Below are 15,554 nucleotides of genomic sequence, written 5' to 3'. Positions count from 1 at the left end.
AGTTTCATCTTATTTTCAGAAGACTCCAAGTATTTATCCTTAATACTAAATATTGCATTAGCATTTGATGAAACACTGTTAATCAGTTTTTCATTGGGTGGATGAATGTTCTGGGCTGTAGTACATTGTAATGAGCCATTATTTACATCTTCTGGTATCATATAAAATTCATTTTGTTCAATCTTATGATCAGTTTGAGAATTTTGAAGTTCTTCTAAAGTTTTAATTTTTATTTTTGGAATAGTAGGCTTACTGGTTAAAGTTTTTATTTCTTCTTGGAATTCAACAAATGGAAGTGCATCAGGAACTATTAGTTGCTCCTCAGAATGAACGTTATTTATTATTTCTTCTGACTGGCCAACAAAAGAGATATCAATAGACTGGTTTCTTGATGGGATAGTCAAAGTTTCATGCACATTTATACTTGTTGGGATAGTCAAAGTTTCATGCACATTTATACTTGTTGGGATAGTCAAAGTTTCAAGCACATTTATACTTGTTGGGATAGTCAGAGTTTCAAACACATCTATACTTGCCGATTCAGTTCCATCCATATTTCTCATTGCTTCTTGTATACAGTCATTGTATGCCATATCAAATCTGGATCTTTAAAATAATCCTATATTGAACTACTGATTATATCAAATTAGATAATTAACAGAGTATTGGACAAGAAAAAATATCACCAATTTCGTAATTTAGTCTCAATTATTAAATCATCAAAATCTAATCAAAACAATGAGACAACCATTATTCCAAATGGTGAGAAGTTTGTTAGTGAAAATACAAATAACTCACCACAATAATCATCTGAGATAACTAACTTTGTATGAAGCGAAGCATTATCAGAACTTTGAAACTATGCCCTCATTTCTTCCAGCGTCCTAAAATAAAACAAAACAAAAAAAATTAAACTTTTAGGAATTTAAGTAAGCCAGATTAAATAAAAGAGCAAAGCAATCAATGAATAAATCTTGCTTATCTTTAGGATTGCTGATTATTAGGTTTACCTTTCATAAAAGTAGGTTGACATTACATTAACTCTACTGTATTAAATAATGTAAAATTATTGTTGGGTTCATATTCTTAAAAATAAAAATTAACCATAAGCTGAGTTGCCAAGCACTAATCTCAAGAACAGCCTGACCAATTAACTCGGCTATTAATTCAAAAAATATATTCATTGGATTCCGTTTTTACGAGGAGAAAAATCAGAAATAGTTTCCCAGAATATTTTAGAGTTTGGAAAAATTATGATAATATTTACTTTACATGATTCAAATTTTATTGACAGTATACAATTTTAGCTGTCGACACTGATATACAGCTAAAATTTGCCAAAGAGGCAGAAACATTTGTTAAATTTAAATAATTATTTAAAAAAAATATTGAATACAAGTGTTTGATCGGTACTGTAAAGCAGATTGCAAAGACAAAGTTACTATCTAATTTTTGTACTGCAGATTGAACCAGTGACAAATTTAAACCATCTAAAGGATTGGAAATACTAAATGCTGCTATAAAATCCAACTTAATGAACAATTAAGGTCTGAATGTTTGAACTTGATACTTGGGATGCTGGCTTGTTAAAATGTTAGCCATTTTTAAATTATCAGAATTTTTTATATTATTTGACAATTTGTACACCTTTAGAAACTTATAAATGCTCAAGACTAAATTATTCTTTAACAAAAAATTACTTGATGTGATTATTTTAAAATTAACAATTCTTTTGCAGTGTTTTGTTTAAATTTGACAAGTGTTCCAGTTTATAAATGCCCAAGACTAAATTACACTTTTAGAAAATTATTTTCTATGCTTATGGAGATTTTTGTGTACGTAAATTAGAGGATTTTCATTACCATATAAAAACACCTACAAATCTCTGTGTTTTATTTGTTCAGAAACATATTCTGTATCAATTGATGATCGTGTGTAAAACATATTGAATGAATCTTCAATATTCTATACAAAGTCAAACTGAAAATATCCCTTCCTGCTTTGTCATAGGTAAGTATCCATACACATAAGTAATGTGGCTGTCATCTTGCAATTCCAAACTTAAAATTCATTAATTAGTTTAGACATTCATCTTGAAATCTTTTATCGATTGAGACTAGCTATTGAATTTCTTCATGCAATGTGTTAGTAGTGTCTTAGTATTATATAGTCAGAATCATGTAGAACTTACAGCAATTGTAGTGTCCATTATTACTGAGTAGCCTACTGTTCAAAAGTACATGGCCTCTGCAAGGCAAACCTTTGGAGGTATCAACACTATTTGATTTTACCTCTACGATACACAGTAAATGAGAGAGGCTTTAACCATTTTCTAAAGTTAAATGGCCACCATCTTGAAACCTTAAAAGGTATATAAAATATGCAAGAATAAAACATACTTAAAACTATCTAATATTTTTAAAATATTTTAGATCTAAACCAAAAACAATTATATGTCCAGTGCTTTTGTACGGATCCAAAACGTGGAGGCTAAATAAGAAGGATGAGAAAAAGCTTCTAGTTTTCGAGAATAGAATTCTACGTAAAATTTATGAGCCATCATATGAACAAGGGGTATGGGGAAGAAAACATAATAGAGAAATCAGGGAGCTCTACAATAGTATGGATGTAATAGGAGAAATAAAGTGCAGAAGACTCCGTTGGGCAGGCCATGTTTTGAGAAGAGAAGAGGAATGCAAACTGAAGAGGGTAATGTACGGTAACCCAGAAGGAAGACGGCCCCGGGGGAGACCAAAAGTGAGATGGTGGAACCAGGTGAAGGCTGATATGGAGAAGATGGGCGTTTCAGAGGAAGATGCAGAGGACCGTTCAAGATGGAGGAGCTTTGTTGGTGCGGCTAAATATCACCTCCGATATAAATGGCCCTGGGAGTAAGTAAGTAAGTAAGATCTAAACCAACCCTAGTACTGCAATTATAAACATAACATTTTCAGAGACAAAAGAGAAAATAAAAATACTGTACAAACACAAGTTCTAAGTGGAAATCCCGAAAACAAGCTACAAATTAGGGCATATACTGAATTTTTATACTTGTTTTGAAAATATATTCCACATAAAAAAAACTAACTAGGTAATGGAAAATTATTAGAATATCACAATACTATAAGGAATAAATAAAATATAACATAATATGTAACTGACACTTGCTAACATATTTTCACTAAAAGAATTGTATAGAATTTTTTGTAAAAATAAATTGTAAAAATATTATTTATTTGTCTATAGCGTGTTTTGTTAAAATACACACTGTGAATTAATACATAATATAAAATATGTTGTGATATGGTTAAGTTCTTTTAAAAATATATATGAGGACATACTCGATAATCAACGAATAATCATGAAAAATCATAAAATATATTCCAAATTATAAGATACAATGAAACAAAACATTATAAAATTATGTTTTCATCTAAGGAAATATAGTACTTGAATATTCCATTTGAGAGAGATAGGCCAAGAGCTTACAAAGAAATTTGAACTTAGTCACACAAATAAATAGTGGTTTTAACACTAAGACATTCCACTTTTATTACCATTTAAGTATAAAACACTTTAAAATACTACTAAGAACAATCCTTAGTAGTATATTATAAAAAAAAACTTACTGCATTTCACAAAGGTAAACGCTCATGAAACAAGACACTACGAAACTCAACTCGGATCGCTCGAACAGCAAACTGACTGGACGCCCACCATTGTGGGAGAGAGAAATTGCCTCTAACTTCGTTTTGAAACTGTTGCCAACCTCCCCCCCCCCCCCACACCAAAGTACAAAATACTTACTTGACAATCCTTTCAATATATTATATCTTCATCTTCAAAGAGATTTTTTTTTTATTTAGATCCATACAATTGTATAGGAGTTTGTTTTTACAAAAAATGTATTTTATGCAATTTACCAGGCTCGATGTACGGTAAGGGTTTGGGAGAATATTTATGGTAAACAAACTAAGACACGGAATGAAATAGCAGTTACAGTGCTGAAATATAGTTAAATTCTGTATATGGTGACATTTGGCAACGGTGTAATAGTCACATCATATCAGTCCTGTGATTGATTGGTTAGAATTGACTTGATTTTTTTGAATTATATGTTTTTAAAGCGTTTACTCAAGGTGCACTTCACACACTGCCACAATAAACATATAATCGAATTATAATTTTTTGCAGAAATTCAAATAGTTGCCATCTTGAAACTGGCATCAATCTTATTACTGGAAATTCATAATATAAAATACTGAACGGTATGAATGTAGTATTAAAACTTAATAAAAATTTACTTCAAATTTGTACAGCCCCAGCTAGAAATTTTATGAGGTATTAAAAAAAGTATAAGACTAAAAGTTGTTTGTAATTACCAATTACTTTTTAATGAACATATGATTTTGTATCTATAATGGGAAATAGCTGAATTAAAATATTTGCATATATACAAATGACCACCGTCTTGAAATGTTTTGTTTGTTAACCCTCCAACTAGTTATATTGCACAAATACTGTCTTTGGTGTGCAAATACTAAGTTTAGTATAGATATATTAAAAATTATGGCAGTTATTTATTTATTTATTTCCTTCCAACGGTCAAAAACCAATTTACATTTATTAACTTATAATAGATGATTAAATCATACTTAAACAAAAGGGCCAAACCAAACATGCAACTGGACTCTAAATCAGATCTAGGCATAATTAACGTATAATTAATGTAATAAGAAAGTATAAATTATATTAAAAATTAGTGAAAGTATATAATAAATTAGTGATAATATTAACTTAAATACACTACTGTAAGATGTGATACCATATGGAGAAACAAACAGACAAACAATAACAGTGCAAATAAACTATAAAATTATTAACAACAATGAAAGATAAACTTCATGAATGAATAACAAGAGTAAAAAAATATTAACATTAATGACTGATAGTGGTAAATAAAAAACTGAAAAAAATAAAAAATATTTAACTTAAATGCATATTTAACTTAAATGCATGCACATTACTGTCTAAGACGTAACATATGAATAAATAAAGAGATAAATAGTAACAGTGCAAATAAACTATATAAAGTAAACAACAATGGGGAAAATACTGTAAATAAATAACAAGAGTAAAATATATATAGGTACCAACAGAGAAAAAAAAACTATAAAAACAACAAATGCAAGCAATAAATTTAAATATATAACCAAGAGGCACAGTCGTAATTATAAATGTGTAACAAAAGACAAGCAGAAACAATAACAGAGCAACAACAACAGTTAACAACACAACAAGAATAATGGGGGAAAAGTTATCAGACGATATGTAGTTACGTTCAGAAGCTCAAATTATTTTGAATAATAGCCTATATAAATTTTGATTATGGTTGTTTTTGGTTCTGGGTGCCTTGACTAAAAAAACCTTTAAAAAGCTCCTGGAAATTAAGTAATGGGGGTTATTGCAGTAGACAAATTTCCATAAAATTACCTATAATATCCATACAAAATGGTAAGAAAACTTCATTTTTAATTCATAATGTAGAACATTTTAATACTGACTGTAATTCCAATATTCTTTATAAAAAAATCAAATTCTAGCCTTATATGATCATAAATCAATTATATGAATTTTAATCTGAAAAATATCTAAAACAATGCTGGTCCCCAAATTTACTTGTAATTCTTGTGCAATTTTTGTTTTGTGTGTGCTTAAAAATGCCTGCAGTATTAAAATATGCCACCACAACAATCGAATCGACTATCAATTAGAAATATCTACGCTATTGAATGTTTAGGTCAAATACATTTGTGACCTATAGATATTCTTAATTAATAATTGTCAGCTGTGTTTATTTTGTAGAATAACACAATTGATTAAAATTGAGTTAATTCAAATACAGTAAAATCATTTGCATGGTGAATAACGACATCAGAAAGAACAATAAATGGGCATTACATGCGCTTTTTGTGTAAAAATGTATTTTGAAACAATGAACAATGTTTAAAATGGCTACAAAATAATGATCTTGTTCCTTTAAATCCAGTTGCCGGGATTGTAGTGATAAAATGAAAACTAGAAGTAACTTAAAGTTGGAAATCAAATAGTGATATGTTGCAAAAAAAGTAAAAACCAAACTCATGCTACGAAAAATACACTTCAGAATTTTTTGAAAACTCTAAATTTGGTTAAATAAATATATTAACAATCGTATCTATTGTAAATTGGAAACAGATCAACTATGACTTTTCAATAATTAAATGAAGTTTTTAAGGCATCAATATGTGCAGAAATGCCATTGCAGTTTGGCTGTCGTTTTTTTAGAGAGGTTTGCTTTGTACGGTTAGATGGCAAACATGAAAATGAAATAGTGGTGGGAATTAGTGAAGGAAAATAATTGCTTAGTTCGGTTATTTTAATTTAACCTATCAGTCAGTTATTTTTGCTGCAACCTGTTAGATTAAGAAGTAAAACATAGTGCACTGTGTCTGCAACATACTACAGTATTAGCCAAAATAAACAGTACTGAAATGGTAATACAGTATTTTATTATGGTAAACTCAGTAACATTATATAGATTTTACCAATAAATACAAGTCAAAGGAAGCAATATTGATTAAACTCGGGTGTTAACTTGTTCAATATGACCCCCCCTCCCATTCAGTTTGAGGCAACACTCATACCGTTCTTGTAGGTTTTGCATCATTGTTATGAATAGCACTTGTTCCATTCTCCTAAATGGTGTTTTCTTTTAGGTAAACGATTGTGGATGGTGGGTCCTTGCGGAAAATGTTTTTGAACATTCTTTGCATTGACGTATTGCTAATATTCAGTTTAAGAAAGCTTGCATTAGGATTCTTTTCAGTGACTGTAACACTTGCTGCAACACTCTTCTGGTTTTCATTTCTACAGACTGTAGTTGGGCGACCTGAAAAGCCCTTTTGCTGTGTCAAAACACTACCTGTTCTTCGAAATTTTCAACAACACTAAGAATCACACCATTAGTAGGCAGGTTTTTCTGGAAATGTTCCTAAAAACGTAATGCAGCGTATGACAAGCTTGGTCCACCCGCACGTCAATTCCGTATGAGCGAAAATAATACTCTACGATAAAATCTTTCTCTACCGTTGTTACCACCATGTTACCAAAAACTAACCTCAAATAAGAAAGAAGTAATGAACACAAAACCGTGGCAACAATCCACAATTGAACCAGCTGATCGAGAAGGCAACTATAGCTGATTCAGTTTAAGTACTGTTTATTATGGCTAATACTGTAGTATTATTTAACCCTCAAACTGGTGGTGTCTGCTCCAGTACTGGCAGCCTTTTTTTAGCCATTTGTAAAAATTACATTAAACTGTACACCTCTAAAAATTCTCCAAATATACAACTTATATATCATTGTTTTCAGAATATTCCAAATAATAATAATAAATTGTATTTATTAATATTTTCTTATTTTCAAAAAAGATGTCTGTGTTTGAATATGCTTGATATGAATTTGTTTAATATTTTATAACTTTGCACTATCCTATCATATGAAAGATTTGTATGAAATCCGAAATAAACAAAAGAAGGACGATTTTCTCCTTACCCAAAATATATATAGTTTTAGTGGCTTTCTTTAAAAATATTTACTTTTTTAGAAATTTTTAACTTTAGCGCAAAATTCACTAAAAATATATTTTCAGCCATTTATACAATGGCTTTACAAAACAAGAAATTAAACCTACAGTAGAACCTCTCATATCCAACCATAACGAGACTGAGCCATGGTCGGAACAGCCAAAAGATCAGATATCGGAAGGAGCAAAAAAACGCCTTTCCCAAGTAGAAAAACTACATGTATGCAGTGTACTACAATAAGCGAACAACTTTATTGTACTTGTAAATACCAACATTCGTATGTTGCTGAATACATTTCAGACATTTAAATTAAATGAAAACGTGAATAAAATCTAAGCGTATGTAGGCCTATAGTATCTTATTTAAAAAATTCAGTAATGGATATTTGTTTCAATTATGTCAATTTTGACCTTGTGGAAGTGTCCCTCCATTTCATTTGCCCACACACATCCATCGGGGTTGCATTTGGATGTTGCTCAATGTATTTCAGTACACCGTCGAAGACATCATTAGCAGCAGAATGGCTCACTACGTCATCATTGGTGGTTTCTTTTCATCCGAGTCAATTTCTTCTTCCTCGGCTTCGTTCTGCACAATAGCGATGGTTTGGTCATCACTAAGTTCTTCATTAGCTGTAACTTCCGAAACATCACCTTCAACAAGCCACTCTTCTACATCTGTCATCTGAAGATCATGCTGAAGCACTTCTACATTTTGTAATGTTTCAGTTTTGTCTGTCTCAACATCTGCTTCTGTCAAAATTGGCTCATGATCAGTCTCAGGTTCTTCTTGTTTTAATGATGGTCAAATCTTTTTCCAAGTCTTCTGAAGGATGGTTTGTTTAATTTCATACCAAGCTGCACCAACGATAAACAAGCTGATGTGATCTGAGGTCTGGAAAATATGGATCGGACATGCCCCTGGCCATCAGTGCAGGCTTCGGTGGCACCTTCAGAACCACCCTGCACTTCTGAGGAAAAAAGATAAAACATTTCACGAAATAGTAACTAAATTCAAGCTCAGATCACGTGAACGCTCATACACATGTAGATTTAGTCTCAGTTTACTTGCAACTTAGTAACGTCATTTCAGTAACAGCATGATGCTATTACCGACATTGGATCAGCTGCTAACATGATACCACGGTAATGAGGTACATGAACGTAATACCTCAACACGTTATTTTGTAATAGTTTATTGACAAATAACAGTTAACATATTTCCCACGTCTAGCGGCCATTATTCAAATACCACACCAAATTTAACTTCGTTTGAACTAATTTAGATCAATAATGTTGAACTGAATTATGTTATGGATTTTTAAGGTTTTATTATAGTAAAGCTATATTTGTATATATAAAAGAAATATTTTAGATTAGAAGATAATATTCTATTTATATTAAGTTTGAGCAGCATAGTAATTACTTTACAGTGTACACATCTGACAGCATTTAAATCGTTCTAATCGGCTTTTATTCCATTTGAGTGTTGGGCGCTTATCATACAGCCACCATTTTCCAAACCTAAGATCACATGCCAAATTGTCCAATGTAATCCGACATTGGAAAAGTTTACCTTTAGCACCACCCTGCATTTATGAAAAAAAATTAAAACATCCTCGAGGTACTAACTAAATTTAAACTCTTATCACATAAGCACTAGTAAATGGTACATTTTTCTATTTGTAATATAGATGGTTCGATTGTCGTGGTGGCCACTAATACTTCAGCCCTAAAAATTTTATGTGGTATGTACATGTATATTAATTCCAACAAAGCTAGTAAATTAAACCTACTACAGCTAGTTTTACATCATTATAGGTAATATTACTAAATTAAATACTATACTAAATAATATGAGTAAAATAATGTGCGAGCATATTAGGCTATTGTACCTGTTTAATTTTAATTAAATAATTGTTACATTGTTATATTTCATTATTTTTATTAGTTTTAAATGTTCTCTTAATCTTAGTTAGCTTATACTTACCCTACTTGTTTTTAGTTTTGATTTTCATACAGAATGTGTATGAAATAGGCTTGTAACATTTAATTTTGAATAAACCATAGACTTTTATTACATTAAAATATAAAACCAGGTCATAAATAAACACACACCAATTAATTTGAATTTCTCGTCCTAACCATAACCTGAAATGTAAACTCTAGTATATATCAGTGATCATTTCCTAACCAAACTGTCAAAGTAAAATGCAGCCGTGACGTGACAGGCCTGTCCTAGACAGACTTCCGTAAAAAAATTCATTTTTCTTCTCTTTCTGGGCTTTGTATTTATACCATGAAACTGCACGTATTTTATCTTAATCAATTAATAATTATTGATTCCAGTTAATTGCCATATTTCTTCTCTCTAACTTTTATTCCATAAATACTTTGTTAAGAAAACTTTTATTTTCATACTATTTAAATTTATATATTGTATATTTGTACCCTAAAACCTTTCTATTTACGTATATTAGAAATCTCAAGATGTGTTCCCAGAAATGAAAATGATCCGTCTGAAGAAGGGTTGGTAAATGTGGTAGAGTTGCAAAATGTTCTTTCCTCAATTTTCAAACTTATTTTTACGTTCCTAATGTAACCAATGCATTGAATGACTATATGATCAATCGATTCTTCAGCACCACCCTACATTTTTTACAATTAGGACTATCTGATAACTTCACCTAATGTAATCGTTGTGCGTCTAATATAAATTAATTTCCGAATTCTTACTGAATAAAATATAATTTTAAACTAGATTTAAATATACTGAATAAAAAGTTACAACGGAATGCCCTGGACAAATAAAAGAAAGCACAATATAAAATGCTGAATGTAATGTACGTATCTTAGATTTTCGACAATGTTCTGTGCTCTGTACATACAATTTGTTTTGTATTCTTTACTCTTTGGTTCAGATGTTCAAAATATATGACATGTAATTATTTTGGCACGGATTCTGCCTGTTCACCTTGGTTGATAATTAATTTACTTGTATAATCTCTGATAATATGTAACAGATTGTATTTTATTTGCTATGTTCTAAACATAGGCGTAGCGTGACCTAATAATTTGGGGGGGGCACGGGGTCTCCGGGGGGGGTGGTCCCGTGGAAACTTTTTTTGAAAACTACCACTTAAGAACTAAAAGTAAAAAGTATATGTGTATTTTTGTTGTTAAACATTGGTTTTAATCAATTTTTACTATATTGATGGATTGTAAAAAGACTCAATTTCAAAATTATACAAGTTTATTCTATTCTAGACATAACTGCAAGGACATTTATAACACAAAAAACAAATTTGTGTACAAGACAAAGTTTTAAGGTGAACAGAACTACAGTAATGGTTTTCAACGAACCAATTTTCGTTACTTCTAATGAAGCATTAGCCTCCTATCGGCTAGATTTGAAAATCTGTCAACTAACAGATCTAGTTTTTTATCTTTCATGTATTCAGACGTCAATTCTTGCTCAATAGACATCAGGGCAAGCCCACTTAAGCGGTCTTTCTGTCATGGTGCTTCGAAGAAATGTCTTTAGCCTTCGTAGTGTAGAAAACGATCTTTCTGCGCTTGCTGTTGTGATAGGCCACGAAAGTGATATTTCTAGTAGCTGCCAAACATCTGGTGCACTGGCTTGAAGATCATTCTCAATAAAAAAATCAGCCAACTCTTGGAACGTTATTCTTGTGGTTGCTTTGTCTGTTTTGACAAAATTGTTCTTTGCATAACAGTGAAAAAACTTAAGATGTACAGAGAAACTTAAAGACAAGTTATAAAACTTTTGGATTGCCATAACAGCGTTGTTGTCAATTTCGGTCCAATTAAATAGTAACTGGGCAATGCAGTTGATTTTATCATAATCGTTCTTGGAAAAAAACGAGATTGCAGGTTTACAAATACTGTGTCTAAAGCAAGCAAAGTAAATGCCAGTCTTGAACATCTGTTCAGGTTCAGGTTCAGGTGATTGATGAAATGCAGCATCTGAAGAGCTACTACTAGCTTCAAGTTTTTTCGGAATCTTCCGTTTGCGTGGTAGTGAAGGCCTTTCAAACTGACAAACCTTTCATACCATATTTGTTACACTGTTCTTCTGACTCATTCCACATCTGAATAAAGCCATCATCATTTCTGTCCAGTTTTAAACAGTCAATGACTGATTCAACTTTTGCAAAAACCTTAGAAATGTCAAGAGATTTTCACTCTGCAGTTCTTTGGAGAGTATATCAGTCTGACTCAAAACGCTGTGCAATAGTTTTTTAAACTGAATACAAATTCAAATGTGCTGATTTGTTTGGCTAGACCATCAGCTTCGGCTGCAATTTTACGATTTGATACATCGTTTGCAATAACTTCCAAAGTTTCGTACACTTCAGGGAGCTGCTCTAGAATTACATGGATTGCTTTGTGTCGAACTGTCCATCTAGTTCGAGACAAGCTCACCAGTCTTTTCATTTTTGTTTCTCCGCTTTGCTTACATATTGATTCAAATATTGAAAACCTGTTAGCTGATGCATTAATTAAGTTATATACAGGTGATTTACTATGGATAAGCAATTCCGAAGCTGTCTTATTTCTTCACAAAATCTCTGAACAGCCAGATCAAGCAAGTGGGCATGGCAGTGTGTGTACAAAGCTTTAGGCTCTTCTTCTTGGAACCTTGAGGCAACACCTTTGAATTTGCCGCTCATGTTTACTAGCTCCATCATATGCCTGGCCGTGCATTTTATTTAAGCTTATACCCAACTGCTGCAGATACTGTTTAATAGTGTGATGTAAATTCTTCACCAGTAGTGTCTGACACATCAACGAAGCCCAAAAACCTTTCATTGATTTTAATGTGTCCATCTATTTAAGTAATGTATCGAATGCAAATGCTAAGCTGTTCACGGGTTGAAATATCCGTAGTTTTCATCACAAATAATTGAGTAGGCCAAAGCCTCACTCACCTCTTGGACAATTTGTTGAAGCATTTCACTTTTTATGCAATCTATTATCTCATTTTGTACCTGGGCACTTTTGTATGAATGGACTGGGGATTTCATTAATGTTTTGGATTCCTTCCTCCATTTGAGTAGATCTCAGTTGTAGCAGTTCTATAAAGTTCCCCCTGTTAAATGAAGCAGTACTTTCATCATGTCCTCTTAAGGCAAGATTTCTGTTTTCCAAGGAATAGGATGTTTTCAATATGAATTTTAAATACCTCCTATTCATCTCAACCATTTTAGTATGTGCCGAGGACAACGAATCTGCTACCGTGCTTCCTGCTTTTCTATACTCATTGAGAAACTGTTTAGATTTTTGATGCATTTCACTATTCTCATGTTTCCTGAATTTTTCCAAAGCTTTCTTCCAATTGTTCATGCCCAGTTTAGTGAATGACTCCTCCCCCGCGACCAGACTTATGTTGACAAAATAGTCGGCATGGGTAACAAAATGCAGCGTCTTTAATGGGGCTATATTCGACCCCAATTAAATTCACTGTACCAGGATTCTTTGAACTGCCTCGATTTGGATTGAATCTTGCTTACCTTAAAACAATCAACAGGCTGAAAATGCTCCTTTTGCAATATCTGCACTTTGTACTCCAATGAAAGGGATCTCTACTTTCGCCCTGGAATGTAGCATCACGATCTGGGCGTAAACAAGATGGCGATTCATCACCAACGCTACCTCCAGTGCTACTTCCCGCTAAATGTCTATCTTCATTTACACTTTCACTTGAATTTCAAGTTTTTTTAAAGAATGTTAGTACAGAGGACTGTTTCTTAGACATGATAACAAACGAACATCCGCAAAAATTACACAAACAATAGCAGCTCAGCTAGTAACAATAAGCTTATTGAACGAATAAAAACGTGGCGACCACCTAAAAACACAACACACGCGCACTGAGCTGGTATGATATCCTCCGCCAGGCGTCGTCAATGCTCGGAGGCCCTCGGCCGGCGTCGGCTGGGCTCGGGTGCATTCGATCGGCTGCTCCAGCTCGGGCGCAACCGGCCAGAGTCGGCTCACCGGCACTTGTAAATTTAGTTGTAACACGCGCATACTTTACACACACAGAATCAAATTAGATGCATACAGAAAAATTGACTAACGGGGGATCTATATTAGTTATTCATTCGTAACTTTTAGTGTATACATATACGTAATTTAAAGATAATTTATATTATTTTTTTCTTTTTTTGCATAATGTTGGGGGGGGGCACGTGCCCCCCCGGCCCGACGCCACTGGTTCTAAACTGTAAAATGATAACAAACAAGACCGTGAAGATAAAAATAATACAGTATGCTTTTTACAAGTCTGTCACCGTTGTCTTTGGCTTTTCATGTTAATACATGGTAAGGTGAATCATATATTGTTTGAAAATATCACTGATTTAGATAAGATAAGTTAACGTTTACACAGTAAAATTATTACTAGTTGTTTAAAAAATAATAACTGTTATTTCAACTAATTAAAATTTATAGTAAATTGTAGGTATTTTAGAACCAAGTAAGCTTTCTAAGAACTCTCCTATAAAGAGACTAAAATTTACTCGCGGCTTTCACCAAATTTCTAATAATGCAGGATTTTATAAGCATATCCTCTATGAATATCATAATAAACACTCATGAAGTAAATAATGTCACTGGAAGATATTCCAATCTCTTGATCAATTTCAGAATAATAACTGGACTCTAAGTGGAACAGTGTTTTGTGGATCTGAGTGAGGCAGTTTTTAAAAGCACCAATAAAACAACTATACAATTCTTTTCAATATACCATATTTAAATGGAAGTTTAATAAAACAGACTGCCTGGATCTATCTCATCAACCACTTAAATAGCTATCAAATCAAATGTATTATGTTATAATGAAATCAAGTTATCTGTTTGGAAAAGTAACAATATTGATGACATCTCGAGATAAAATGTAAAAATTGTGTGCTCGATCGTCAATCCTAGAATCTCGTGTAACAAGCGCTGAAGATGAAATTAGCAATATCGAAGGGTGTCGTGATGTGATCATATCATACATAGCTTCAAATTTCACTAGAATAAACTTTCTTGAAAACAAATCTAGCCACGGTGGAAGCACTGCTGAATCAATAATTAAGGAGGAAAATGAGACATTGCTGAGATAAAAAAATGTTATGATATTTTTACTATCTGAAAAGTGTTGTACAAAACAGAATATAAGGTTCGAAGAAATGAAGCAAGCATGAAAACAGATAGATTCAAACCTTAAACTAGAACATTGCAAGTTCTTCCACATTGGAAAATGACTAAGAACAAACCTAGGCCAATTAAAGTGGTTGTTGGTAATGAACAAAACCCCATGGAAACTGTTGAAGGAAGCCATCAGGACTATCTTACAGCGTCTTAGTCCTGACTTTTCAAGTTTGAACTTTGCAAGGGATAGAATCAAACAATTGGCTCACCTTAACGATGTACGTAAAAAGTTGTCTCAACCTTTTGAAAATGGCGAAGAAAACCTTACTCTCAGATATATAAAGAGAATTTCTAAGGTTATTGAATCAAAAAACGGACAATAAGTTACGGCAATACAAAATTTAGTACGCTCTTTAAAAATTCCAATGGATTGCGTTCTAAAACACATTTATTAAGCAACAATGTACCTCAATTTATGTTTGATGCTTTAACTTTTACAGAAACAAATCTAAATGCATCTGTTTCTTCATCTGAACTTGGTTATCATCATTATTCTGTATATCGTAAAGATACATCTGATTCAACGGTTACAAAAATTGATGGTGGAGTGTTTTAATTGCTATAAGGAAGGAGTTTCAGTCTGTAAAAATTAACTTCCCAAATTTGTCATGTGTACCTTTATAACCTGTTTCTGTCTACCTTTGAGTTCTGATTTACGTAGTCTATATACCTCCTCAAGATCCTCTGCAAATGTTTCCAGAGC

The 15,554-nt window shown here is 32.3% G+C and overlaps 1 protein-coding gene across 2 annotated transcripts in view; it reads right to left on the bottom strand.

Annotated features, from left to right (window-relative positions):
* The window catches only part of LOC124363072 (MRN complex-interacting protein), a 69,391-nt gene that overhangs the window by 49,299 nt on the left and 4,538 nt on the right, over positions 1-15,554 (bottom strand). The window contains exons 1-2 of one of the 2 annotated variants that reach the window (XM_046818158.1): positions 9,621-9,834; positions 799-884 (exon numbers count right to left, since the gene is read on the bottom strand). In XM_046818158.1, coding sequence (XP_046674114.1) covers positions 799-810 — 12 coding nt within the window. In that variant the 5' untranslated portion in view covers positions 811-884; positions 9,621-9,834. Of the gene's footprint in view, positions 1-798; positions 885-9,620; positions 9,835-15,554 lie in introns of those variants that run through there. The other variant, XM_046818159.1, reaches the window with a different exon arrangement.

This window comes from Homalodisca vitripennis, chromosome 5 (genome assembly GCF_021130785.1).
Source record: "Homalodisca vitripennis isolate AUS2020 chromosome 5, UT_GWSS_2.1, whole genome shotgun sequence".
In the NCBI taxonomy this organism is placed as follows: domain Eukaryota; kingdom Metazoa; phylum Arthropoda; class Insecta; order Hemiptera; family Cicadellidae; genus Homalodisca; species Homalodisca vitripennis.
The sequence above is the reverse complement of the archived record's forward strand: the minus strand, read 5'-3'. Positions and strand labels throughout refer to the sequence as shown.